The sequence below is a fragment of the Phyllobates terribilis genome, unplaced genomic scaffold (assembly GCF_046119375.1).
Source record: "Phyllobates terribilis strain yellow unplaced genomic scaffold, ASM4611937v1 Scaffold_3__8_contigs__length_932513732, whole genome shotgun sequence".
Classification (NCBI taxonomy): Eukaryota; Metazoa; Chordata; class Amphibia; order Anura; family Dendrobatidae; genus Phyllobates; species Phyllobates terribilis.
In genome coordinates, this window is record NW_027362763.1 from 289,698,222 (window position 1) to 289,725,710 (window position 27,489).

The 27,489-nt window shown below is 44.4% G+C and overlaps 1 protein-coding gene across 1 annotated transcript in view; it reads left to right on the forward strand.

Annotated features, from left to right (window-relative positions):
• Positions 1–1,304: 1,304 nt before the first annotated feature.
• Positions 1,305–27,489, forward strand: part of CLDN11 (claudin 11) — a 63,406-nt gene continuing 37,221 nt past the window's right edge. The window contains exon 1 of the mRNA XM_073674879.1: positions 1,305–1,672. Within this exon, the coding sequence (XP_073530980.1) occupies positions 1,447–1,672 (226 nt within the window). The 5' untranslated portion in view covers positions 1,305–1,446. The remainder of the gene's footprint in view (positions 1,673–27,489) is intronic.

Genomic DNA, 27,489 nt, shown 5'->3' on the forward strand with positions numbered 1-27,489 from the left:
TAGCAAATACCGCCACTCGGCATGAATTTAGCGAGCGGTGGTCTCCATGCCCTGCCCCGTTCAGTCCCCCTTTGTCGGAGCTGGGGCGTGAATGGCAACATGGAAGCAAAACAGATGATACATGAGAAAAAAAAATGTTTTACACAGATTTAAAAAGAAATACAGATGTGTGAATATAGCTTTATCCTCACTACCATATTCGATGGTGACTTTGGCCCCAATTCTTCATTGCCTTTGCGCCTTTTTTTGTCCAGTTTTCTGTGTTTTGAGTTTTTTTTTTGTTTGCACCCAATTCATTACTCTACTTTTGCCTTTTTTTTAGTCTATTTCATATGTGCTCGTCTACTTTTTTTTCCCTCTTTGTGGCCAGAGTCTAGCGATTCCAGATGTTTTCATCAATTTTACTTTTTAAAGGTAGCAAAATTTGGCGCAAATTCATTCCAGCCCCCCAGGACTGTTTTTTCTACACTTAAACGAAAGTCGCGAGACACAAAAAAGAAAAGTGACTTAAAAAAAATCCTGCAAATGATGAATCAGGGCCCATATGTTTATTGTAATTTCCTCATGGGAAAATAGTTTTTATTCACTGCTGGCACAATTATTATTCTCTGTTATTGTATTTAAAACTTTTAAATCAAAAATACTAAATTTGAAAACAAAAAAATACAACAGCAACCTGATGGAAATGTGCTAATGGAAGTGTATTTAACCTGAATGTTAAGCTAAACAGAATATGTCCTCCCATTTAGCCAGTATTATTGTAATGGTATCACTCTTTATTTAATTTTTCTAAGCCTGCAATATTCAATTGCCTAAAGCTGCATTACCGACAATGTCCACTAGTGGTCTCTGCATGAACGTTAATTGGAAGAGTGCGACATTTCCAGCCTCAGTGACTCGTTCATGTAGTACAGCTGTGCTCAGTACTAGAACAATTATAAGTCATTACAAGTCCATACAAACTCTGAGAGAGCAAACTTTAAGAAGTTTAAGTAACATCTACAGGTGAGTGAGTAAGTAGATAATGATACTATTATTATCATTTACATTTGTACCACTTTTCCTCCTTTATTATATGAATTTATGTCAGTAAGTAATAACAGGAGAGTTATCAGGCAGCAGGGTCACTATAAATGTTTGTTCCATAAGGGATGTCACTTAATCATCAGTACAATCTGCTGTAATGGGAGCCCCACTGTGTAATTCCTCCTCCTTCCATGTAATTGGTGTGTCCAGGCCACTCATCCAGTTCCCCCCCTTGTTCCTCTGTAATTGGCTGGAAGGGATTTTTGGTCCCTGTCTTATAATAGGAGGAGTGGGCAGAGGAGGTTACTGATGCTGGGGGAGTCCTAGGAGTCCAGCACTTGTGTAGGACACAACCTCCCCTGACTCTCAGCAGAAGGAGTATTAGGAGCCCTTCACCTCTCCTCTTGGCCACTTTCTGTCATGGCTGGCACATGCCTGCAGTTTTTTGGGTTTGTCTCAAGTTTCATAGGATGGATTGGGGTTGTAGTTGCCACCACCACCAATGACTGGGTGCTGACTTGTGACTACAGCATCAACACCTGCAGAAAACTGGATGAACTGGGCTCCAGAGGACTATGGGCAGATTGTGTCATCTCTATAGGGCTGTATCACTGCAAGCCTCTGGCTGACATCCTCACACTGCCAGGTAAGTTCCCTGTGCTCCTTAAGATACTTATTAAACGTTTTACCAATAGACTTCTAGTATACAGGAAGGCAGGAGACAAATGTAGACATGGATGAACACATAAAAGATACACAGATGATAGATTAGATATGAGGTACATTGCTATTATATAGATACATAGATATTCACAGATAAATATACATAGATAAAAGGTCATAAATTCAGAGACCGATAAAGATAAATGGCCATAGGTAGATAGACACAAGTGAAAAGACAAAAAGGGGCACACACATATATATAAGATAGATAGATATATAGACAGACACAGAGATATAGAGATAGATTCATATAGGTAGATAGCGAGATAAATATAGAGAGATATATAGATAGATATAGATAGACAGAGAAATAGATATATAGATAGATTTAGAGAGATAGATTAGATTGACATAGAGATATGTATATAGACCGATAAATAGATATAAAGATAGATAGACATAGATAGATAAATAGATGGACAGACAGACGGATTGATAGATGTGAGATAAGTGATAGCTATGATAGACACAAGTAAACCCATAGATAGCTACTTGTATAGTATTAGTATAATATAGTAAAGTAGGTAGCTGCACAAATGGATATTTTAGGACAGATCCGTTGTAATGCATACATACTGTACATAAACACAGATAAATGGACATGAATGCCTAGGTGTTCATTATATCTTGCATGTTTGCTATTGATTATTGTAAACTGTTTGCTGTGCTTCTGTACTTCCACATGTAAGTGCTCCTCTGGCTAAAGATGAAGGGTCACTTTGTATCAAATTAACTGTGCGATAATTTTTTTTTGTTTCTTATAAATGCTAGATAGAGATAACTTGCTTGTACAATATCGTTTTTTTTGCCTATGAACTCTGTAAATAGGTTTGCGCTTTAAATGTTATTTGTGATATATTATTTATACTATTTAGAAATGCTTGACAAATATTTTTTTTTAAAGCTCCTCCATAAAATCTGGATCTTTTCCAAACTTGACAAGTTTAGGACATGCCAGTTTAAAAAAGGCCCAACTTGCTGCAATGTTTATCTATATCAAAGGGGTTTCCCATCTCGCACATATGACACATTTGCAGAATATGCCATAAATGTATAGTAAATGGAAGTCACACTTATGGGACCGCCATCGATTTCGAGAACAGGACTTTAAAGTACTCCACTGTAGGTGCAGATGTGGTAAGAAATCCCATTAATTTGTATGGTAATTCCAACCATCTCTCTACTGACAGCAGTGCACAATGGGGCCCTTTTCCCGAGATAAATATGGGACCTGCATCTACTGCATATTTGTGGCATATCTTGTCATTTTGCCATAAATATACGGGATGGTAAATCCCCTTTAAACTAAATCAGTTTACTCTCCTCAATAATTTTGGAAACAGTATTTTTCTTGTGGATAAAGTTACATTTAAATCTTTGCAAAAATATATTGTGATATTTTTCTAAGTGAATTGTAGCAGAAATCGTGACAACTTGATCTGAAAGGTCAGTATTTTTGCATTTAAATATAACATTGCTGATAAGACAATTAAACATTCATCTGATTTAACTCATCATAAGTGTTGTAGTTAGGAAATAGTAGAAGCCCAAAGTTCTGCCTACCAGAAGGGGGAGAAACAAACCAAGTCACCTTAGTCTGGGTCTATAGACACAGTAATAACTAAATCTTACACACTGGGTGAAGAAAATTGTAACTACACCTTTTCCTGGTACTGTAAATTGTAGCAAGTAACAAGCTTAGAGTTTAAGTACAGATACTGTAAAAATGGAAGTTATATAGAGTAGAAGATCTCTGATCCCAGAGCTGGGACTGGCACGGTCACGATAAGGGTCAGTTCGGCTATCTACTGTTATGTAGGGAATTCATGTGTTACTGCAATAGAAATTTTGGCTACCACTTTAATAGAGGCATTGTAAACTACTCAGTTTTAAGGACTGTGTTGCTGAAACTATTATGAAGGTACTGTTGCACAACAACAAGCTTGGATAAGTCAGCGAAACTCAATGGACCCCTTTTTAAGTCACTGGGATATGTTGGGTGCTGCTTATGTCTGTCGTGCAATGGATCTGTCGCAGCTTTAATTCAATTATTTTATTCTCTCATGATGGAAAAGAAAGACGGAATTCACAATAGAAGTTTGGAAACAGTAGTCTACTTCCTCAAACTCTGTACAGAATTCAGATCTATCCAATGACATTATTGTAACTTATGTATTCCAAGTCTCACATCTATTATATAGTACAGCACATATCATCTGTAAAAACTATACAGATATATTTACTGCTCTATCAGCAAAACTGAGAATGGCGTCTAAGGTCTTTAGAAAGCTGATGTCTATATCTAGATGGTCTGAACCAGGCATGATTTATTTGAACTATATCTTATTAGATTCTTGAGGATGGAACAGAACAGGCTCTGGGGCACAGATCAGGCCTTAGTTCATGCTTGTTACATATTTCCTTTGATTTCTGTTGGTTCTCAGCGTTCTCCTTCCACTGTTTGTCACTTTATGAATATAACAATGGTGTCATTAGCTGACGTTATCAGCTTGCATCTGGCAGTGGCACTATTAATGCTGAGATCTGTCTTGGGACCAGGAACACAAATGGAGACTTTCTTCTGGTTGTATGAGACAAGATGTTGTCTCTTCAGTGAAACATTCCTATCTGCCTCCTGTATGTACTGAATAAATAAGATTTCTACACCAAAACGCCTTCTGATTTGTGCACAATGTTAAGCTCGTGTACTTAATTTACTGTATCATTACTGATATTGATAACATCAAAGAAACAGCTTATTCTCAGGAGGAAACAAAATCTCCTGCCAGCGGTAAGGAATAAACCTTCTGTCATGTATAACAATATCCATGTGCGCAGAATTATAAAGAGGCTTCCCAATAGAAATCATTTCACTGAAGTACAAGTAAGATTCACAGTGAGACCGGTACAAATTATACTGGAGAACATTGCCGCCTCCATGAGGCTGTTTGTACTCCTGTCACAGGATCTAGACTATTGAATAGGTTGCCCATGCTGCAGGAATAATATCACTATGCCCCCTCCATGCCATCTCTTATGCAGTGCTGGTCCCTACTGGGTTGCTGCTTTCCCATTTCTATTAGATTATTTGTATTGTTTCCTTACATGAGTCATAGTATCAGACAGATGGCTTGATGTGCACAGGAGTAGAAAGCTCTAGTCTAGAACACGTTAACAAAGGTAGCAAAGAAAATTAGTAAATGCATAAAGGGAACCTGTCAATTAATTCTGCCAAACCATGTGCAGCGGGAATCTGAACCTGGGTACATGATTGCAGCAAGGTATATTTAAAGGTAATCTCTCACCAGGTTTTTTCCACTTCTTCTGAGAGCAGCATAATGTAGGAAAAGAGACCCTGATTCCAATGATGTATCACATAGTTTACTGGGTGCAGATGTTGTGACACAATCAGAGTGTTTAGATGAAGCATGAAACAGGGCTGAGAAAGCTAACCCCGCCCACACCAGGCTCAATATGTACATTGGCTATAGACAGTGATCTGCTTATCACATGAAGGGTTTTGGTCAGACAAGCAGTCACGTGAGACCTAGTCCAGTAGTAATAATCTCCAGGTGATAAAACCTTCGTTGTAAGTAAACAACAGAACACAGCCAAAAAAGTGACACATCAGTTTGACCCCAACATCACGCTGTCCTCAGATTACATAGCAAAAACCTGCTGACAGATTCCCTTTAATATAGTTTGAAGAGACGGCCAGGAGAGGAGAGATGAGATTAGTCCGCTTAAGTTTTTCCCCGCCCCCTCCAAGTAATTGACAATTCTCTCCCATGTGTGTACATAGTGTGAGATTTGTCCTTCACCTGGAGGCAGGGAAAAGCCACAGCGGACTCATCTTGTCTCTCCTGGCCGTCTCTTAAAGAGAAAAAAAATACCTGGTTCCAATCACACAATCAGGCTTTGATTCATGCTGCTTATGGTGACAGGTTCCCTTTTCGGTGCAACTGCATTTATAGGTATCTTTTATGAATAGGCGGTCATGTGTGTTCACGAGGAATAACACTATTTCTGACCATTATGTTCTCATATCTGGCATTTTCTAGTTTTTCCTTATGCACTAGAAGCCATAGAAGTTTCTTATTATCACTCTATACACCGGTCTCCCTTCAGCTCTTTGCCCATTTCAACTCTAAAGACTTTTATAGGCAGCAAGTATAATTTGATCCTTCGCTGAAGACGGAAAAATATTAATATTTGAGAGTCCTCAGTGGTTGATGCCTTTTAATGATTAACTAAAAAGATGGTAATAAATAGCAAGCTTTCAAGACTACTCAGGTCTCTTCATCAGGCATAGTATACCACAAAATTTGAAGAGTCACATATTTATACACAACAGGACACAGGAATAATGCTATAAATAAGACAAGTGACGTGAAGCAGAACTATCAATGTGGGACCGGGAGAAAACAGTTGTAGCAGTAAATATTGGAGGAGTTCATAGATAAGGAGTGTGAAAGCTTTATTGTCCCCTGATTGAGGTCTCGTCCATGGTTGTGATGCCCCAACAGGTCTGAGGAGCACTTTCCTTATTTGATGTAAAAAGACATAAATTCATGCGACACATTCATTCCTGCTCTAAATTTGTGAAAGGCATAGCTCCCAACCATCCCGGATTCAGCGGGACTGTCCCAATTTGAGGGCTCAGTTCCGCGTTCCGTCACATCATAACTTTTGTCCTGGACTCATATACTCAACTCTCTTCTCGCTGATGTCTTCATTGCTCCATAGCTCTTCCTCCTTGGGAGAACAGGGCTGCTCTCAGCTTGGTGCATAACTTAAATTATACATTCACTGCTTCTCCGTCCTGTGATCAAGTCTCACCAGGACGCAAAGTCGCATCTCCATGTTCACAAGCTGTTGCTCTATCCAGGAGCCACAGCCCACAATGATGTAGCTAGGATAATTTGGTAATCTTGACCTCTATTGCAGGCAATGAACCCAGAAGCAGGTTATACATGTCCATTGAAATACATTGTCTATAACAAGGTCTTCATATGATCCCTGTATACGGAGGTGAAATAAAATATTTTTTTTGTTCCTATAAAAGTGGTAAAATAATAAGAAATGACAAAAATGTCATTTTTTTAATGTTACTCTACCCAGGTCTTAATTCCACACCCTTAGAATTACAGGCAGGAACTTAAGCACCTGAGCCACAAGCTCTGATGATGTAATGAGGAGAATTTTGTGTACTTGATCAGTATTGCAGGCTCTGACTCTACAGACAGATTGTACTGATAGAAATACACTGCTATGTACAATGTATGTATTTGCATTCTAGAGGACGAATAAGAGATTTTTTCATGCTATAAAATTACTAAAGAATAATAATGAAAAACACTTGATAATGAAAAAAGTAATATAATTTTTAATGTGTTAATTAAAAAATAATAAACATCACAAATCAGCAAACACAGACATATTTGCTGTCCCTGTAATTGTATTGACTCGCACAACACAGCGAACAGATTATTTACTGGGATCGGTAAAAGACGTAAAAAAAATGTTGTGATTGATATTTTTCTTTATTAAATCCATAAAAAATGTAATAAAACTGTAATGCTGAGGCCATGTTCACACGTAGCGTAAATGCTGCATTCTTTCTGGCGCATAGAGGGCATAGATTTCATGGAATCACATCCACTTTGTTCGAAATTTAGACCATGTTCACATGTAGTGTAAGTGCTGCAAATTTTCTGCTGCTTTTTTTGCAAAAAATTTCTGCTGTGTTTGACTGTTCCATCAAAGTGGATGTGATTTAATGAAAACTGCAACCGTTGTGCGCCCAAGGACGCTGCTGAACTTTTTTAAGTGCAGAATCAAAGCTTTTCTGTACTATAAAAAACACATTAAAAACGCAGCTTCACATCTGCACCCGAAACGCAAATCAAATAAGGGGGAGAAGATTGTTATTGTGTAGTTTGGTGCGGACATCTGCAGAAAACAAAAAACACAGTATTTTTGCAACGTGTGAACATGGCCTTCTTACAAATGAAAAAGTCAGATGTCATGTAGTGAAACTACATAAAGATGAGAAAGTTCTGGCGACTCAGACTGTGAATGAATAAACAAAAATTAAATCCACAGGTCCCAACTAGAGATGAGCAGGACACAGAGATGATGTCACACCAGCCCTGGCTAATCAAAAGCTGCGTGGGAACGCCGGAAGGTTAGATATTCACGGCTTCCCGTAAAGCTGCCAGGTAGCACTGACCTGGACGCTGGACCAGAGACCCGTGAATCCATCCACTCATCTCTAGTCCCAACTGTCCCGGATACAGCGGACAGGCCTGGATTTTTGTCGACGCCCTGCAGTCTTGGGCGTCTGCTGAATTTCCCTCACTACCACCGCCCCTCTGACATCTGCTCCTGCTAGGATAGAAAGAAATGGTAATGGGCGTGGATTGGAGTGTGGCCAAAGTTTGCCACCGCATGCTGTGAGCGCCGCATGATCTGTCCCTCTTTCTGTTATTCAAAAGTTGGGAGGTGTGGTCAAAGGTCATCATAGGTTTGTACTCCCACACTCTTCTGTCTCTCTGGTATGTGAAGTTACCTTTCAATACCAGCAATTTCATGTCCTTGATGCTGTGATCAGGGCTACAAAAATTTTTGATTATAGGTAGATCTATTTTTATTTCTTTTTTTTGTGTGGCGATGAGAATTCATCTATGTTCAAAGTTTTTCCCGGTCTCCCCTACATGCAGACCCCCAGCTGGACATTTGGTACATATAATTAAGTACACTACATTAGTTGTGGTGCAACTGAAAGTACCTGAGATCTTGTAGTCCTGATATGAGATGGGAATCTTTAGCTTGTCCGTTGTCATTATAAATGGGCAGGTTTTACATTTTTTCTACTTGCAGAGAAAGGATCCTTAATAACAGAAACACTGCCATACAATAACCGAAAAGAAAAGTTCGGGCGGATAGCTAGTCACGTGACAGGCATCCGTCCAAACAGCATGCTGAAAAACATAGTAAACAAGGAGAACAACTCAGCATATCATTGCAAAAGGTATATGTATTTAAACATACAAGAGTAAAGAGTAAATGTTTAAAAGACAAAAGAGGTGACTAGATGGAAAAAATGCTTGGAGGTCAGGCACATACAAGTATAAAAATGATGATTTTAGTCCCTGGGTTAGACAGAATTGCACAATTGCCCGTAGTCAAAATTTTTTTTAAATCATAAATATGAATGTATTAAATGAGCAAAAATCAATCCCTAATAAAGATCCCTCTATAAGTGAAAACCTTCTACCTATTGGAAGGTGAGAGAATACCAATATTATAACATATGGGAAACATAGTCCAAACCAGGTACCAGAACAGAGTATAGGTCCATGATAAATAACTGACAAACTAGCACAGTCAGAGAGAAGGGGGGAAGATTGAGTGGTAACCAGAAGCCCAACGCGCGTTTCGCGGTGTGACCAACCGCTTTCTCAAGGGCAGTTGATGAGCCTGTGGTGCCCCAAGGTGCGCTTATAAGCGCTATCATATAATGACCCTGAGTAAAGGCAGCTGTGAAGCGGGGCACGCACCCGGAAGTGGCCAGCTAAGCCGGGGGCGTGTCCCCCCGATCACATGACGTGGAACAGAAACTGAAACGGCGCATGCGCGCGGGTCAGGGAGTGCGCCGCGCGCGCCCCAGCCGTCAGACCGCTACTGCGCACGCACGGACAAAAAGATGTCCACGCAGGTGCAGAGCAGCACAGAGACGGCCAGGCGCGCGCGCGACGCGGCCCCCCCCCCGCTCCCGCACACCACGTAAATATGTAGTACTACATGCTGCCTGTAGAAATTTTTAAAGGGACAGAAACGGAGAGTGAATGGGACAAAAAGATAACAATATGGCGAGTGCACAAATGGACCAGTAGAAATACAGTTTATGTTTCTAATCTGTAGAAATAGTACATATTCTAAATACGGCCAGACATGATATAGATTCTGGTCCAGTAGCACTCCCATCCAAAGTAGTGAGTCCCATAGTAGATGTATTTCACATGACTCTCCAGATAGCAATAGATTCTGAGGGAACGTCCACAGTAGTGCACTGTTGAAAAAGAGGAATAGCAAATACAGAAGAACAATAATAATTAAAACCAAAAATAAAAACAAAAGTAAATATAAGGTTAAAACCACTCAAACACACATGCTAAGCCCTAAGCATGTGGAAATAGGATGTGCAAAGGGTATGGTTACAGAAATGGAGCAAAGCTCAGGGACTCATTCAAACCATACGGTGTCACCGTGTTCAGGAGCACGATCCACTGCGACTCCCTCTGAGCAAGCAACTTCTTGATATTGCCTCCTCGTATCCCCATGTATACTAAATCAATACCACGCACCATGAAAGAACGGGGATTACAATTATGTTTCATTTTAAAGTGACCTGGTATTGTCTTTGTTAGAACTCTCCTATTGGTTTTTTTCTAGTTTGCTGGTCACATGACCTTTTTTGCCTATTTAATCCGGCTCCGTCCTCCTGGCCTTGCTGGACTTCATTGTATTACTACTCTTGAGCTAGCTTGGTGCTCTGTTACCTTTCTCTGTTAGTTTTGCTAGGTCTTCTGACCTCTATGTTCTATGTTGTGTGTTTGTCTTTTACTGCTACAATTTCTGCTAGGAGGTGTCCAACTTTTTCCCAGTCCCTAGATCTTGTAGGGATCCCTCCCTTGCATCTATAGGTCTTCGTACAGACTAGCTGAGGACTTTAGCGGGTCTGATCGCAGGATCAGGTTCCCCATTACATCGTAGGGATTCAGTTTAGTTCTATTGTAGGGACAGATCTCCTGTCTTTCCTTAGTGCTTGTAGCAGATCATAACAGTCTTTAGTTGGGCTGGATCACTCACAGAAGCTGCTGCAGAGATGTCGCGAATATGCTCGCGTGTGCGTACCCGCAGTTCCCTTGTAGTCAAGCCAACATAGATCATGGGACAGCTACACGTGGCATAATAAATGACATTAGACGTGCCACAAGAAATATGGTGTCTAATGTCAAATATCTTGTGGCCGTCAGCCGAACAGAAGCTGGTGCACCGTAGAATATTAGGATAAGCCACACAATGTCCACATTTAAAACTACCGGTCGTCGGGCCCCCCGAGTCAAAAGGGCGCAACACCGGTGCTACATAGTGGCTCCTGGTTGATATGTCACCAAGATTACGACATCTCCTCGGTGTCATAGATGGGTTAGGCCCAAGATGTCCCCTCAGGGAGGGCTCCACCATCAAAATGTCCCAATGTTTTTGGAGGATGACTCTCATATTGTCCCATTCGTGGTTATAGGTGGAGATGAATCGTATGGTCTCATCCCTCCCAAGTGATTGAGTTTTGGAGCGAAGGAGGGAAGCGCGAGGGGTCTTAGATGCCCTATCATATCCCCTCTTAATGCATCTCCGACTATAACCACGCTGCAGAAAGCGCTGTTTAAGGTCTTGTGCCTGACGCCGAAAGCCCTGTTCAGTAGAACAGATGCGCCTCATCCTCAGGAACTGTCCGACCGGGACGGCCCCAATCGTGGCAGGACTGTGGGCAGACCCAGCGTGAATCAAGGAGTTGACGGAAGTTGGCTTCCTGAATACATCCGTCTGGATACCCCCCCTGGGCATCAACACACAAGGATATATCCAGGAAGTTCACCTTTTTGGTATCAAAGGTGTAGGTCAGCTTGATGTTATATTGGTTCACGCTGAGACAGTCCATGAACTCACCGAGCTGCTGTGCTGAGCCCCGCCACAAAAACAAGATGTCATCAATATATCTCAGCCAGCACAACACATGGTGGGCCGTCGGTATAGACTCCCCATCAAAAATCTCTCTTTCCCACTGCCCTAGGAAGAGATTAGCAAAAGAGGGGGCACAGGCCGCCCCCATGGCTGTGCCGCGCTTCTGGAGGTAGAATTGGTCCTTGAAGACAAAGAAATTATGGGTCAGGGCAAATTCCAGCAGCTCAAGGATGAGTTCACACAAAGGGCCGTCCAGGTCGGAGGCCCCAAGGAAGAGACGCACCGCATTTAAACCATCAATGTGGTTAATAATGGTATAGAGGCTTTCAACGTCGGCAGTGACCAAGAGAGTCCCCTCATCCACCGTGATACCATCGACCCTAGTAAGGACGTCCGTTGTGTCCTTAATATATGATGGTAAATTAATCACCAGAGATTTTAGATAATGGCCAACAAACCTACATATGGACTCACATAGTCCCCCAATACCGGACACAATCGGGCGCCCCAGAGGGTCGACGGGATCCTTGTGGATTTTGGGTAAAAGATAAAAGGTCGGGGTCCTAGGGAGGGCCACCGTCAATCCCTCAAACCTTTTTGGATATAATTGCACAATCAAGGGCCTGGGTCAAAATGTCCTGCAGCATGATTGAAAAGAGGGTCAGGGGGCAAGAGGGCAATCTGACATATGTGTTGGGATCCCTCAGTTGTCGGAATGCCTCATGCTCGTACTTTTGGGTAGGCCAAATAATGTTGCCCCCCTTGTCTGCACCCTTAATAACTACATCACTGAGTTCCTGAAGCTGTTGTAATGCCTGACGATGTTCAAACGTAAGATTATCTAATCTTCGCTTAGTAGGCAGCTTCAGGAAATCCTCAGTGACTAGTTTGGTGAAGATCTCTACTGCAGGGCACAGAAAAGGGGGGAAACCTTGTGGACTTAGGCAAAATAGATTGGGGGAACCCACCTCGTGAAAGGCCACAATGTTCCTCTGCCAATTCCTCCAGACACCTCAATGCCTCCTCCTCGACCCTTGCTTCATCCGTGATCCCCAGGCCCCTGTGGTGCAATTTCTTCAAAACCAATTTACGGGAGAATAGATGTAAATCCTTTATCGCTGTAAAAGAATTAAAGGCATTAGTGGGAGAGAAGGAGAGCCCCCTCCCCAGGATCCTGTAGCTGGTGGAGAGGACAGGGAGCTTCTGACAATGATGCTTCTTAGATTTGGGGACTGCCTAAAACACATAAGTGGGGGAGTCTGGAAATATAGATTTTACTCTTCAGGCATCTTTTTGTATTAAAGGTTGTAGTTTTCGGGGGTGCCCTCCTTAGTGCCTCCAGATTTGGATTGTGGGTGACTACAAGAGGCACCCGGCTGCTTTCTTCTTCACATTTGTAATGTAAGAGATGATTACTTGATATTCAGGTGGCTCTTGTAAACTGATTTTCAATTGATCTTGGATGGTAGCCCTGATTTAAAAAGGTCTTTCTGAGGCCACCAATATGTTGGTCTATATCTGTAGGGTTGGAACATATCCAATAGTATCTGATGGCTTGACTGTAGACAGATTCGTTTATGTGTTTTGGATGAAAACTGTCCCATGTAAGGTATGTTGGACGGTCAATTGGCTTCTGGTACAGAGACATCTCTATTTCATTGTTCTTGCTAATAGTGTCCAAAAAGTTAATTTCAGTACAGGAGTGGTTGAGTATTAAGTTGATGGTGGGATAAAACTGATTAAAGTGTTCATGGAACTGTAGCGCCCCGAGGGTTCGGCCGCTACAGGGGTATTGCACCTCAGCCCAGAGTTGTGATATTCCACTCCCGGGTAAGGATGGAGTATGGACCAGGGCTCAGTTAGCTGCATACAGCACACACACCCCATTTCCGAGGGACAGCTCTACGGTGCTCCCACTAGACAGAAGTGCAGGCACGACCGACTATGTCCCTGTCTGGAGTGGGGAGGGGGGATGGAACACCCAGTGCTGTAGGGGCAGATAGGGGTTGGTTCCTGAGCGTAGGAAGGAGCCCATTGGTTGCTGGTCACCTGGGCTCATGGTCAGAGGGAGGTATAAAAGGTGGGCACCATCTTAGATCTGGGTTCGTTCAGTCAGAGGAGAAGACCGGGAGTGGAGGCTCTGTAGGAGCTCCACTCAGGAGCGGGCCTAGAGAGAGGCCGGAGAAGAGAGAGAGAGGAGGTGAAAGGGAGCTGTGATTAAGTCTCATCCCAGCTCCACGAGAAAGGAACAGAAAGGAACAGAGAAAGAGAAGGAGAGACAGAGAAACAGAAGGGCTCAGGAACAAGAAGGTGGAAGGGACCCTAAGAACCCACGAGAATCCAGGGTGAAGGGTCAGGCAGATTAAGGGTACCGGATCCCAAGTTGGTGGAGGAGAAACTACCCTCAGCCAAAGACCGGTCGTTGTGATCATCTATTGGTGCGACACCTCATCAAACCTACTAGGAAGGCGCCATATAGGACAGCGGAGGACGGGGCCCACGTTTAACCGCACAAGTCCGCGGCAGCTGGACAAAAGTGGGTCACTGGTGAGGCAGGCCAGAGAAAGGATTAAAGGGGGTCCTGTGCCATGCTCCTGAACTGCCTGGGAGTTGACCGAGCCCCACACCTGGTGGACGCAGCACGGCTCGGGCGGTCACTGCTGACAGAAGTGACCCGGAACAAATGAATTGTGAGTAAAGACCCTGGACTGTAGCTTGTTGTCTGTGTGCTCCTTCGCGCCTCCAGCACTACCGGTACTGGGACTCTCACCACCATCACTCCCAACATCCACTACACTGCCCTGGGGCCGCACTCTTCCCGTGGGGAGTCACACCATTCCAGCTGCATTCATCATCAGCCCCAGCGGACTGCCTTGCAGCGGCGGTATCTAATGACCGCAAATCCACGGGTGGCGTAGTCGGACATAATCAATAGCACATAACGGACTACCATTGGTCTGACCACCCTGAGCCACGGAACCGGGTTGCCACTACTACTCCCATCGTTTCCCTACCGCCTGGATCCGAGTGCCCCACGGCCCAGGGGGCGAGTCAGCTTTGGCGTAGTCGGCAGGATCTCGTGCCTGCTAACAGCGGGTACTGCGCGCCTGAACAGAGACTGTTTCATTGTACTAAAGATGGCGCCCGCCCCAGAAGAATGAGCGCCATAATGTGCGCGCCAAAAGACCACAGGAGGCCGTCTCCCATCGTGGGCCGGGTCCCAGAATGGAGCCAAAGAGGAAGCCCGCCCCCAACAACCATGAGTACGGCTGTGGAAATGTCCGTCAACGTGGGGCGGCTGCCCCTGAGAGTGATTGTCAGCAGAATGCCCCAGGACCACCCCCCATGGGGGCGGAAAGAGAAGAAAACTGCGGGGCAGGGGGTGGTCTGGATCAGTCCAGACAGACCACACCCGGGGATGGACGCCCTCAGCAGCACCAGCCTCCTGGCCCGAAGCCTGCTGCAGGCCGAACCGCTCTGCAGCCTAGCAGAAGTCCTAGCGCAGCTCCCCAGAGACCTGGAGTGTGCGCAAGCTGCACTGGAGGACCTGGAGCGGAGGATGGTCCGGGCGCAGCGGGGTGCACTCACTGAGTGGAGAGAGGAACTGGCTCGGCAGGCCGAGACCCACCAGCGACAGGCCTCAACCGCACCCCGGAGTTTGCCTGCCTCTGAGGACGGCGCAGGAGGAGAGAGGACCGGACGCGACGCCGCGGAGGGAGCCACGAGGACTGAGGCAAGTGAAGGGGACGTCACCACCCCAAGCCCAGCAACAGCAAGCCTGCCCCAGCCTCCCATCGCAGCACCCGAAGCCCCACTCACCGCACCTGTTGCCGCGCCGCCACTGCTCCCAGCTAGGCCTCAAGCGGCGAGCGCCGCGGCCACGCGCCGCCTGGTGCCACGCCCCTTGACCCCGGGCGCCGTAAAGCAAGAAGCATCATCGGCCCGGTCGCAAGGCCTGGATGACCTGGGCGCCATTGCTAAGCCTGCGCCCCTGTCCCGGATGGGACTGCCACCTAGCGCAGCCAAAAGACCCCCGGCCTGGTCGCAAGGCCGAGTGCCCCCGGGCGCTGCTCCCAGATCAGGTCCCCCCACTATACCATCGCTGGGCGTGGACCTATTGGCACATCATACCGGTCCGGATGGACTGCCGCTGGAGTGGCCGGCGGAAGTGACCGGCAGTCAGCCATGGAAGGCCCAGCCCCCGCGCGAACCTCTGATACCGGCTCCAGAACCCGTAGAGGTCACCCTACCCCCACTGGAGGACGTCCAATTTGCGTGGGACCCCACCAGCGAGAACTTGATGGGGTTCTCTCAAGAGACCCGGGCAGACGCGGTCCGTCGCCTGGAGGCCTGTCATCAGCAACTGGCGACCTTTGAGCGGGAGCGACGAGAGAGACGCGTCAAAGAGGAACGGCTCCAGGCCCAGAGTGCTGAACAAAAACGCAAGGCCCGCCAAGACCCCCGAGCAGCCCGTGGTCCCCGAATCACCGGGACCATAGTCAAATTCCACATGGAAAACGGCTGGGGGTTCTTCAGGGGCCCAGAAACCGCAGGCGATGTCTTTCTGACCTGCAGGGACGTTGAGAGTCATCTACCTGAGGGGCACCGTGGCCGTGACTTGTACCCTGGCGATGTGGTCGCCTTTACCCGCCACGTAGGTGCAAAAGGACCATACGCCCTACATGTTCATCGGCTCACTGAGGAGGAGCTACAATACCGCGGCTATGAGGAGCGCCAAGAGGACCCGGACGGGTCTGAAGAACCATATGAGGAGGAAGAGGAGCATATGGAGGACACCGCTACTAGTAAGTGGCAGAAGCATGTGTGTAAATAGTTACCCGTTGGGGTAAAAGAACTGTTTCCAGAGAGTGTGTGGTCCCCGTTGGGACTGTTAAGAGACTGTTACCTGTGTGCCCCTCATCCCCTACCAGGCTGAGGACTGTGAACAGCCATTCCCTTCCCAAAACTGGCCGAGGACTGAGAGCGGTCAATCCCTTGTATATAGTTGCGCTTCCTAAAGCGCCCCCTACTGGTTTTATAAAAAGACTACCACGTCTACCTTGGGATAGCAAGTCCCTCGTGTTTACAAGTTTGCCAAAGTTCCTGCACTTACAAGAAGAGTGCACACCTGGTCGCAAGTTGCACCGCCGCCAGGATCCAAGAATGTGTTGTAAAAATGTTTTCCTGCAAATGTTTTATATGAAAGTTTTTATAAGCTGCTAGATAGTAATGTGAATGTTTTCTAATAGTGTTTATATGTCAAAAGAGTTCCAGAAGTATTAGTAAGCGTTTTATAATAGTGTGACAAGAAAAGAAAAGCGTTTCCCATAAAGGGAATTGAACCATGTTGCCTGTTTTCTGATGTGAAAAGTTTTAAAAAATTTTTGCATGTCCTGTAATTAACTGTTTTTGCTCTTTTCCAGCCCGAGGACGTGCTGTGCTTTACCAGGGGGGAATGTAGCACCCCGAGGGTTCGGCCGCTGCAGGGGTATTGCACCTCAGCCCAGAGGTGTGATATTCCACTCCCGGGTAAGGATGGAGTATGGACCAGGGCTCAGTTAGCTGCATACAGCACACACACCCCATTTCCGAGGGACAGCTCTACGGTGCTCCCACTAGACAGAAGTGCAGGCACGACTGACTATGTCCCTGTCTGGAGTGGGGAGGGGGGGTGGAACACCCAGTGCTGTAGGGGCAGATAGGGGTTGGTTCCTGAGCGTAGGAAGGAGCCCATTGGTTGCTGGTCACCTGGGCTCATGGTCAGAGGGAGGTATAAAAGGTGGGCACCATCTTAGATCTGGGTTCGTTCAGTCAGAGGAGAAGACCGGGAGTGGAGGCTCTGTAGGAGCTCCACTCAGGAGCGGGCCTAGAGAGAGGCCGGAGAAGAGAGAGAGAGGAGGTGAAAGGGAGCTGTGATTAAGTCTCATCCCAGCTCCACGAGAAAGGAACAGAAAGGAACAGAGAAAGAGAAGGAGAGACAGAGAAACAGAAGGGCTCAGGAACAAGAAGGTGGAAGGGACCCTAAGAACCCACGAGAATCCAGGGTGAAGGGTCAGGCAGATTAAGGGTACCGGATCCCAAGTTGGTGGAGGAGAAACTACCCTCAGCCAAAGACCGGTCGTTGTGATCATCTATTGGTGCGACACCTCATCAAACCTACTAGGAAGGCGCCATATAGGACAGCGGAGGACGGGGCCCACGTTTAACCGCACAAGTCCGCGGCAGCTGGACAAAAGTGGGTCACTGGTGAGGCAGGCCAGAGAAAGGATTAAAGGGGGTCCTGTGCCATGCTCCTGAACTGCCTGGGAGTTGACCGAGCCCCACACCTGGTGGACGCAGCACGGCTCGGGCGGTCACTGCTGACAGAAGTGACCCGGAACAAATGAATTGTGAGTAAAGACCCTGGACTGTAACTTGTTGTCTGTGTGCTCCTTCGCGCCTCCAGCACTACCGGTACTGGGACTCTCACCACCATCACTCCCAACATCCACTACACTGCCCTGGGGCCGCACTCTTCCCGTGGGGAGTCACACCATTCCAGCTGCATTCATCATCAGCCCCAGCGGACTGCCTTGCAGCGGCGGTATCTAATGACCGCAAATCCACGGGTGGCGTAGTCGGACATAATCAATAGCACATAACGGACTACCATGGGTCTGACCACCCTGAGCCACGGAACCGGGTTGCCACTACTACTCCCATCGTTTCCCTACCGCCCGGATCCGAGTGCCCCACGGCCCAGGGGGCGAGTCAGAACGTCTATAGCTGTTGCTCAGACTCTGTCCAGATGATTAAAATATCGCCAATGTAATGGTAATAGACCAGAGGCCTGATGGGACCAGAGGACAGAAAGTCACTTTCAAGCTTGGCCATGAAAAGATTTGCACATTGTGGTGTAATTTACTACCCATTGCTGTACCAGCCTCCTGTAAATATATGTTGTGATGAATTTTCACCACAGAATCAGCATCAATTCCTGAATTTTCGATGAAGACTTTGCAGGCATTTAATCCATCCTAGTGTGGGATATTAGAGTACAAAGATAACAATAATATATTTTTTTATAGAACCAACATATTTTGCACCCCATAGTCATCCATAAAGAATAATGCACCCCCATAGTCAGCCATAAAGTATAATGCACCCCTATAGTCATCCATAAACTATAATGCACCCCCATAGTCATCCATAAAATATAATGCACCCCACAGTCATCCATAAAATATAATGCACCTCATAGTCATCCATGTACTAATATGGCCACTTCTTTTTTAAAAATAAATAAATAAATACCTTTCCTTCGCTCCCCCGCCATGCGCATCCTCTTGTGAAGCCGGCAGCTGACTTCGGCGTGCAACGGGAGCGTGTGATATCACTGACATACTCCCTGTCACGTTCACACCGACGTCAGCTGCTGGCCTCTGATTGGCCGGCAGCGTGTATTCTGGTGTGCGGACCCGATGTGTCTGTGCGCCTGAATACACTTCAACTGGATGTGCGTCCAAGGTTTCTGCTGCCGTCGGTGGTCCCTTGACCTGCCGGGCCTGATAGCAGCGGCAGTTACGCTGCTGCTAGTTTATTCATAAGGTCACTTGTGTCTTGAATGTAGCTGGGTGTATCCTTTACCGAGGGGTTTAAGAACCTCCTCTACCTATTCAGAAACTTGCTCAGTAAGGGTGTCCACTAGTGATGATCGAGCATGCTCGTTGCTCGAGATTTACAGCATGCTTGGGCGAGCACCTTTTCGTCACTCTGTGAACATGATTTGCGACTGACAGCTTTAATACATGTGAGTAATGCTAAAAAAACAGGTATTCCTCACATGTATTAAAGTTGTCAAATAGTCGCAAATCATGTTCACGGAGCGACGAAAACTTAAAGCCCGAGCACGCTGAAGATAATAGGTGCTCGCCTGAGCATGCTCGTAAATCTCGAGCAACGACCATGCTTGCTCATCACTAGCGTCCACGCATGAAATTATTGGTTTTCCTGGATTTCCAGATTTGGGGATTTTGGGAAGCATGTAGAATGTCCCTATTCTTGGACTGTCTGGTATCAGGTCATCAGGTCTCATGGATTTGTCAGGAAGACAAGAAATCATCTTGTAATAGTTCCTTGTAATAGTCCTGTGTAGGGTTAGACCCAAATATTGTGTAGTAGCGTGTGTTGATCAGTTGTTTGTGTACTTCCTTCATGTAATCTGATGTGTTCATCATAACTATTGCACCACCCTTGTCTGCAGGTTTAATAATGATTTCTTTGTTGGTATTCAGAGATTGTATGGCCCATCTCTCTTAGGCACTGATGTTGGATGGTTGTCTCCTGTTTGTGTCTAGGATAGTGGACTTTACCAAATGTTTGAAGGAGTCTATCTATTTGTTCAAATGAGGGTTGCGTCCAGGTGGAGGTGTCCAGTTTTTCCTCTTCTTGGTTGACAAGATCCTTCTTCCTTCAGTCTGGGTGGGTTCTAAATCTTCTGTGTCATTGAAATATTCCTGTGTCCCGTTCTGTATAAATATGTGACTCTTCAGATTTTCTGTTATATTATGCCTGATGAAGAGACCTGAGTAGTCTCAAAAGCTTGCTATTTTTTGCCATCTTTTCAGTTAACCATTAAAAGGCATAAACCACTGAGGACTTTAAAATTTTAATATTTTTCAATTTACAATCGAACACGGTACAAAGAGAAAAAGATGAGACAATAGGCATTTTTCTCTGTTAAAAATACTTGTACTTTACTTATTCACTCCAGTGAATTTTTTATTTCAGCGCTGTGTGGCGCCACTAATATAAGCTTCCTGGCCATAGTCTTATACATACCATCCGCCATCTTCAGCTCTTCCCGGTGGCTCTCTGGTCTCACACTGCCGTCCTATGAATGCAACTTCTAACTGACCAGAAGTCAGAGGAAACGGTCAAAATTTCTCAATGTAAGTCTATGAAAGCCTTATTCTAGCCTCATTCTGGCTCTCATAGACTTACTTTGAGTAGAGACTTCCGGATCGCCCAGCAAGCACTGGAGTGATCCGGCAGGTCACAACCTGCAGAAGACAACTGGAGCGGCGCCAATAACAGGTGAAGACAGTGACTGGTGAGGATGATACTAAGAGCAGGGAACTTAGATTAGTGACATCACTCCAGCGATAAAGTAAAAAAACCTCTGGAGTGGTGTTACGGAATTGTAAACATGGACTTGCATTATGTGTTAGCAGCAAGTTTCAAAAGTCATTGTTTCATTCAGCAGTGTAGGGAAATTCCAAAATTATCAAGCTAGTAGAAATATGATTTCTGTTATTGCTCGGAATTCAGTGATTGTCTATTTAAAGGGATACCTTATATAGTCTGTTAAAATCATCGCACCTCCTAACCTATCGATGTACTTGAAAAGATGACACGGCGTTGAGCCTCACTCAGTGGTCATTGTCAGTGATCTGGATTTGAAGTTGTAGCTAAGATTCAGTAACGCCATGATATTACTGTGCACAAATGACACAAAGATTATCTGCGGCTTCCAACACATATGGCTCCAGAGTCACTAGGTCTGGAACAACAAACAATTAAAAAATAAAAATGTCAACACTAGGCTATATTTTCAGTGCAGCCGTTACTTACAGAATACCTACCACATTATGGAAAATTGCACATACACTGAAAGATTATCGTAAACAAGCGTTTCTAGAAACACTCGTTTCAAGATAATCTTGCAGTGTAATAAAGCTTCTTGTCACCCAATGAACAAGCAAATTGTGCTGCTGAAAAGATCATTGTTCTCAGCAGCACATATCCCTGTGTAAACAGGACTCGCGTTGCCAGTAATAATGGCAGCCTATGTACACTGAAGGGTCCATTAGAGATCATCCTGTGTGCATCATTAAGTGCGTTCTTTTTGTCCAAACAGGCTATTAAACAACTGACAACATGGTCTGATCATACCACATCTCCTGGGCAGGAGAGGAAGGAAAAGAGTATACAGATATTACAGTACAGGATCACAGCTGATTCTTTCTTTAAGGTAAAACATTGCTTAAACAGTCAGGGAAATGTATTACCTCACAAAAGAAATCAGCTGTGATCCAATACTGGTCAGTATACTCTTGCTTCCTCCACTGCCCAGGAGATGTGGTATGATCAGACCATGTTCCTGTACGGTCAGACACAGCCATTATACAGTACACAGCAGGGGCACATTTATAAGATTATCTCAGCACAGGAACATTTTATTTAAACACATCCAATTGTGGAACTTATTATTATTCCAAGATCTATTGATTAAAATTAACTTTTGTTCGTGGGAAAACCCCTTTAACCCCTTTGTGACATAGGGCGTATTAGTACGTATCTGTGCCCTGGGACTTATGGACCAGATACGTATTTATACGCCCTGGCGATTTCGCCCGCACACAGGCTGTGCGGGCGTGATCGCCGCCGGGTGTCAGCAGAATCGTCATGACAACATCCGGGTCACCAGACAGCAGGAAGATTTTTTGGACATGCGCAGTGCATCTCCAAACTATCTTCTCCCTGTCCAGCGCTGACAGCCTGCATGGCACAGGGATGGTGCTCCATTCCTGTGCCATGCAGGCGATCAGAGAAAAAAAAGTGAAAGTCCCATAGTGGGACAAAGTAAAAAAGTAAAAGAAGTGTCATAAAGTGAAAAAAAAAAAAAAAAAAAAAAGTAAAAATATTTAAAAAAAAATAAAAAAAATAATCCACCAAAAATAAAAATATAATGTACCCATCAATAAATATTATTATAAAAAAAAACAAAAGTACACATATTTGATATCGCCACGTCCGAAACGACCTGACCTATAAAACTGTCCCACTAGTTAACCCCTTCAGTGAACACGGTAAAAAAAAAACAAAAAAAACGAAGCAAAAAACAATGCTTTATCACCATACTGCCAAACAAAAAATGGAATAACACGTGATCAAAAAGACTAATATAAATAAAAATGGTACCACTGAAAACGTCATCTTGTCCTGCAAAAAACAAGCCGCCATACAGCTTCATCAGCTGAAAAATAAAAAAGTTATAGCTCTCAGAATAAAGCGATGCTAAAAAAATAATTTTTTCTATAAAATTGCTTTTATTATGTAAAAGTGCAAAACATAGAAAAACGATTTAAATGTGGTACTGCTATAAACGTACTGACCCGAAGAATAAAGCTACCTTATCAATTTTACCACACGCGGAACAGAATAAAAAAAAAACAAAAAAAACAATTCCTGAATTGTTGGTTTTTGTTTATTCTGCCTCCCAAAAATCGGAATAGAAAGCGATCAAAAAATGTCACGTGCCTGAAAATGGCACCAATAACAACGTCAACTCATCCCGCAAAAAACAAGCCGTCACATGACTGTCTGCCAAAATCTGGAAAAATTATAGCTCTCAAAATATGGCAATGCAAAAGCTAGATTTTACAAAAAATGCGTCTTTTAGTGTGTGACAGCTGTCAGTCATAAAAAACCCATATGATTCTGGTATCGCTGTAATTGCACCGACCCGAAGAATAAAGTTGTCTAATCACTTATACCGCATGAGGAACGGCGTAAAAAATAACCTCTCGGGTTAGGTTTGTGCTAGGGTTAGGGTTGGGCTAGGGTTAGGGCTGGGATGGGGGTTAGGGTTGTGATGGGGTTGGGATTTTTTTCAAAAGTAAGAAAAAAAGATGACGATATGGCGACTAGTGTTGAGAGCAAGTGCTCGCTACTTGAGTTTGCATCGGGTGCTCTGGTATGCATTGAGTATCGTGGGTATTTGAGTGACATGCTCGAGTCTCCGCCCCATATGCTTCGCGGCCAAAAAAACTTTGCGGGGATTGCCTGCCACGCACGAGCGATCCCCGCATGTTTTTTTTTGGGTGTCTAATAACCGTGAAACATGCGGGGCAGGGACTCGAGCATGTCACTCGAGCAAACGCAGTACATGCTGCATACCTGAGTACCCGATGCAAACTCAAGTAGCGAGCACTTGCGCTCAAGACTAATGACAACTTATTCAATATGATGACCTAATGTTATCAAATTCTGTGTCGTACCTCTGGGTTCAAAATGTTCACTATACCCCTTAATAAAATCCTTGAGAGGTATAGTTTCCAACATGGGGTCACTTGTGGGGGAGCTCCACTGTTTAGGCACATCAGGGGCTCTCCAAACACGACATGGTGTCCGCTAACAAATTGGAACCATGTTGCGTTTGGAGAGCCTCTGTGTGCCTAAACATTGGAGCTCCCCCACAAGTGACCCCATTTTGGAAACTAGACCACCCAAGGCACCTATCTAGATGCATAGTGAGCACTTGGAACCCCCCAGGTGCTTCACAAATTGATTCGTAAAAATGAAAAAGTGAAAAAAAAAAACACTTTTTCATTTTTACGAATCAATTTGTGAAGCACCTGGGGGTTCCAAGTGCTCACTATGCATCTAGATAGGTGCCTTGGGGGGTCTAGTTTCCAAAATGGGGTCACTTGTTGGGGAGCTCCAATGTTTAGGCACACAGGAGCTCTCCAAACGCGACATGGTGTCCGCTATCAATTTGAGACGATTTTCCATTCAATTTGTTAGCGGACACCATGTTGCATTTGGAGAGCCCCTGTGTGCCTAAACATTTGAGCTACCCCACAAGTGACTCAATTTAGGAAACTAGACCCCCAAAGGCACCTATCTAGATGCATAGTGAGCACTTGGAACCCCCAGGTGCTTCACAAATTGATTCGCAAAAATGAAAAAGTGGAAAAAAAAATCCTTTTTCATTTTTACGAATCAATTTGTGAAGCACCTGGGGGTTCCAAGTGCTCACTATGCAAGCCCAATGTTTAGGCACATCAGGGGCTCTCCAAACGCAACATGGCGTCCGCTAATTATTCAAGCAAATTTTACAATCAAAAAGTCAAATGGCACTCCTTCCCTTCCGAGCCCTGCCGTGCGCCCAAACAGTGTTTTTTCCCCACATATGGGGTATCTGCGTGCCCAGGGGAAATTGCACAACAACTTTTGGGGTCCATTTTTCTTGTTACCCCTGTGAAAATAAAAAAAATTGAGTCTAAAGTAACATTTTTGCGAAAAAAGTTAAATGTTCATTTTTTTCTTCCACATTCCAAAAATTCCTGTGAAGCACCTGAAGGGTTAATAAAGTTCTTGAATGTGGTTTTGAGTACCTTGAGGGGTGCAGTTTTTAGAATGGTGTCACTTTTGGATATTTTCTGTCATAAAGACCTCTCAAAGTGACTTCAAATGTGATGTGGTCCCTAAAAAAATGGTTTTGTAAATTTTGTTGGAAAAATGAGAAATCGCTGGTCAACTTTTAACCCTTATAGCTCCCTAACAAAAAAAATTTGGTTCCAAAATTGTGCTGATGTAAAGTACACATGTGGTAAATGTTATTTATTAAGTATTTTGTGTGACATATCTCTGATTTAAGGGCATGAAAATTCAAATTTTGAAAATTGCAAAATCTTCTAAATTTTCGCCAAATTTCCATTTTTTCACAAATAAACGCAAGTGATATCGAAGAAATGTTACCAAAATCATGCAGTACAATATGTCACGAAAAAACAGTCTCAGAATCAGGGGGATCTGTTGAAGCGTTCCAGAGTAATTACCTCATAAAGTGACAGTGGTCAGAATTGTAAAAATTGGCCTGGTCATTAACGTGCAAACCACCCTCGGGAGTAAAGGGGTTAAGTCAACAGGAAGCTGAAAATATTACTAATGTGGGAAAAGAGTATTACATTCAGCAGCTCTGAGGAATCTCTAGTATTTTTGCTTAGTGTGTAATAAGGCAGTTTTCACCTATTCATTGTGATCAAAGCCAATGTTTATTTTGACTAATTGGTGTTCCTGTGTCACATTTCCCATAATTATATAGATATCCGTTCACTTGATTACAAATGATCTAAAGCCTATAGGATGCCACTGATTTTCCTATTCTTCAAGCAGTTAGTAGAAATACCTCAGACACAAAACATTTTACTTCCGTCTTCTCTTAAAGGTTTGTTTCAATATAGCCAGATGGTGCAGAAAACAAATTCAAAGAAAAATATATCAAAATCACTGAACAAAGGCTTCTCAGAGACACTTCTAAGTGTAAAGGCCAGATATGCCTCCTGTAGAGTGCATGGGGTATGCCATTAAACAGCTGCTCGCTGAATCGAGGGAAATTTCCTGCTTGCATTATTCTTTGATACTTTTGGTAGAAACCATGGCATTAAAGGGGTTATCCAGGCTGGGGGTTCAAGTTTGCGGTCACTCTATGTGACTGCAGACTTGTGAATCCTCGAGGTGCACATAGTACAAGCTGTCAGGATTATCCAGTGGTGGCAGCAGAAGCAAGTGGGCACGTGATTGCAAGTATGCGATTTGCACACATGCGGTCACGTGCAGACTAAATTTGCGCAGACTCACTCAATATAAGTGAAATGCCTGTATGCAGAGACAAAAACCTGCCCATTTCCTGTAACCCGTCTAAGTTACTAGAGGATATGAATGACTAATACATGGAATGTGTGTATGAATTGAAGGGATTCTCTTGCTCTGGTAAACATTAGGCCTTAGGTAGCATTCACACAGGCAATGAAGTTTTGGTCCAAACACATGCAGTTTTTATTGTTTTCCACAGATTGCATAGCACTAAAACAACAAAATCCTAAACATAAATCTCTAGACTTGTACATGTGCTAACTAAACAGTACAGACTCTGGCTACTCATACACCGCTAAGCTAGCCCCAGCTCGATCACACAAAACTGCTATCATCCATAGCAACCACTGATATTTGCAGTTTGGTGCATACGCCTTGTGCCGACCCTTTTCAAAGAGATTCTGGCTTGTCTTTCTCTTCAACCTCAAGAGACATCCAGTCTGCTCAGCCTCCCCAGCAGATTGACTTAGGTGAACACCTAGCCTGTTTATGTGCAGATCTATCCAGGTGTACTAATCAAAGCCTGCAGAGCTAGGATTTAACCCTAGACTACCTCGCATTGCCTCATACCCTCCACCTCTAGCCAAAGCTGAGGGCTGGACACCATCTGCCAAAGCACAGAGCCTACAGGGCTTTAAATTGACCTGAACATGAGGTTCATGCTTGATGACACGAGGGTGACCTAGTAACTCTAAGAATTTGCTCCTATTTTTGGGTACCAATTTTCGGCCGTGCTGAATTTTGGATGGCAGCAAAGTTCCTGCCAATTTGACACCTGCAAGGTTGGCTTCTGACAGGGCCAACCAGCAAGTGGTTTTGATTGGGTTCCTTCCTTTCCAGGGTTTTAGTACTTTGCAATAATATATGGGAAAGGCCTTCCTTTCCCCTTGTCAGTGTACTTTATAGTTGACCTCTCCCACTTTTTTCACTACCCTATAGGACCCTTGCCACTGGCTGACGAACTTGCTCTCTCCTGTGGGCATTAACACAAGTATGCGATCCCCAGGCTTAAATTGTCTCACTCAAGCCGACCGATTATACTCCCTGGAATTTTCCACTTGGGCCTTGAGGAGACACTCCTTTACCTGTCCCTTTACTTTGTCCCCATTACACAATAAATCATTACGCCTACCTCTTGCGGAAACCGACTATTGACTCCCATCTCCTGAGCTGCCTCGTTTACATTTTCCTTAGTACCTTTTACTGTTAAAGGGAATCCGTTAGCAGGTTTTTGCTACCTCATCTGAGAGCAGCATAATGTATGTAAAGAGAAGCTGAATCCAACGATGTATCACTTAGTTCACTGGATGCAGCAGTTCTGACACAGTCAGAAATTTAGATTTAGAATGAAGCAGAAGCTGAGAAAGCTAATGCTGCCCACACCAGGCTCTCTGTTTACAAAGTCCATAGACAGTGAGGTGCTTATCACAGTAGGGGGCGTTGCCAGACTAGTCCAGCAATGTTAATCTCTTAGTGATAAATCCTTCACAGTTAGTAAACAACAGCATGCACTTTGACAAGTGACACATCCCTGAATGCTGTGTTTCAGCCTCTATCTCCTGCTGTCTT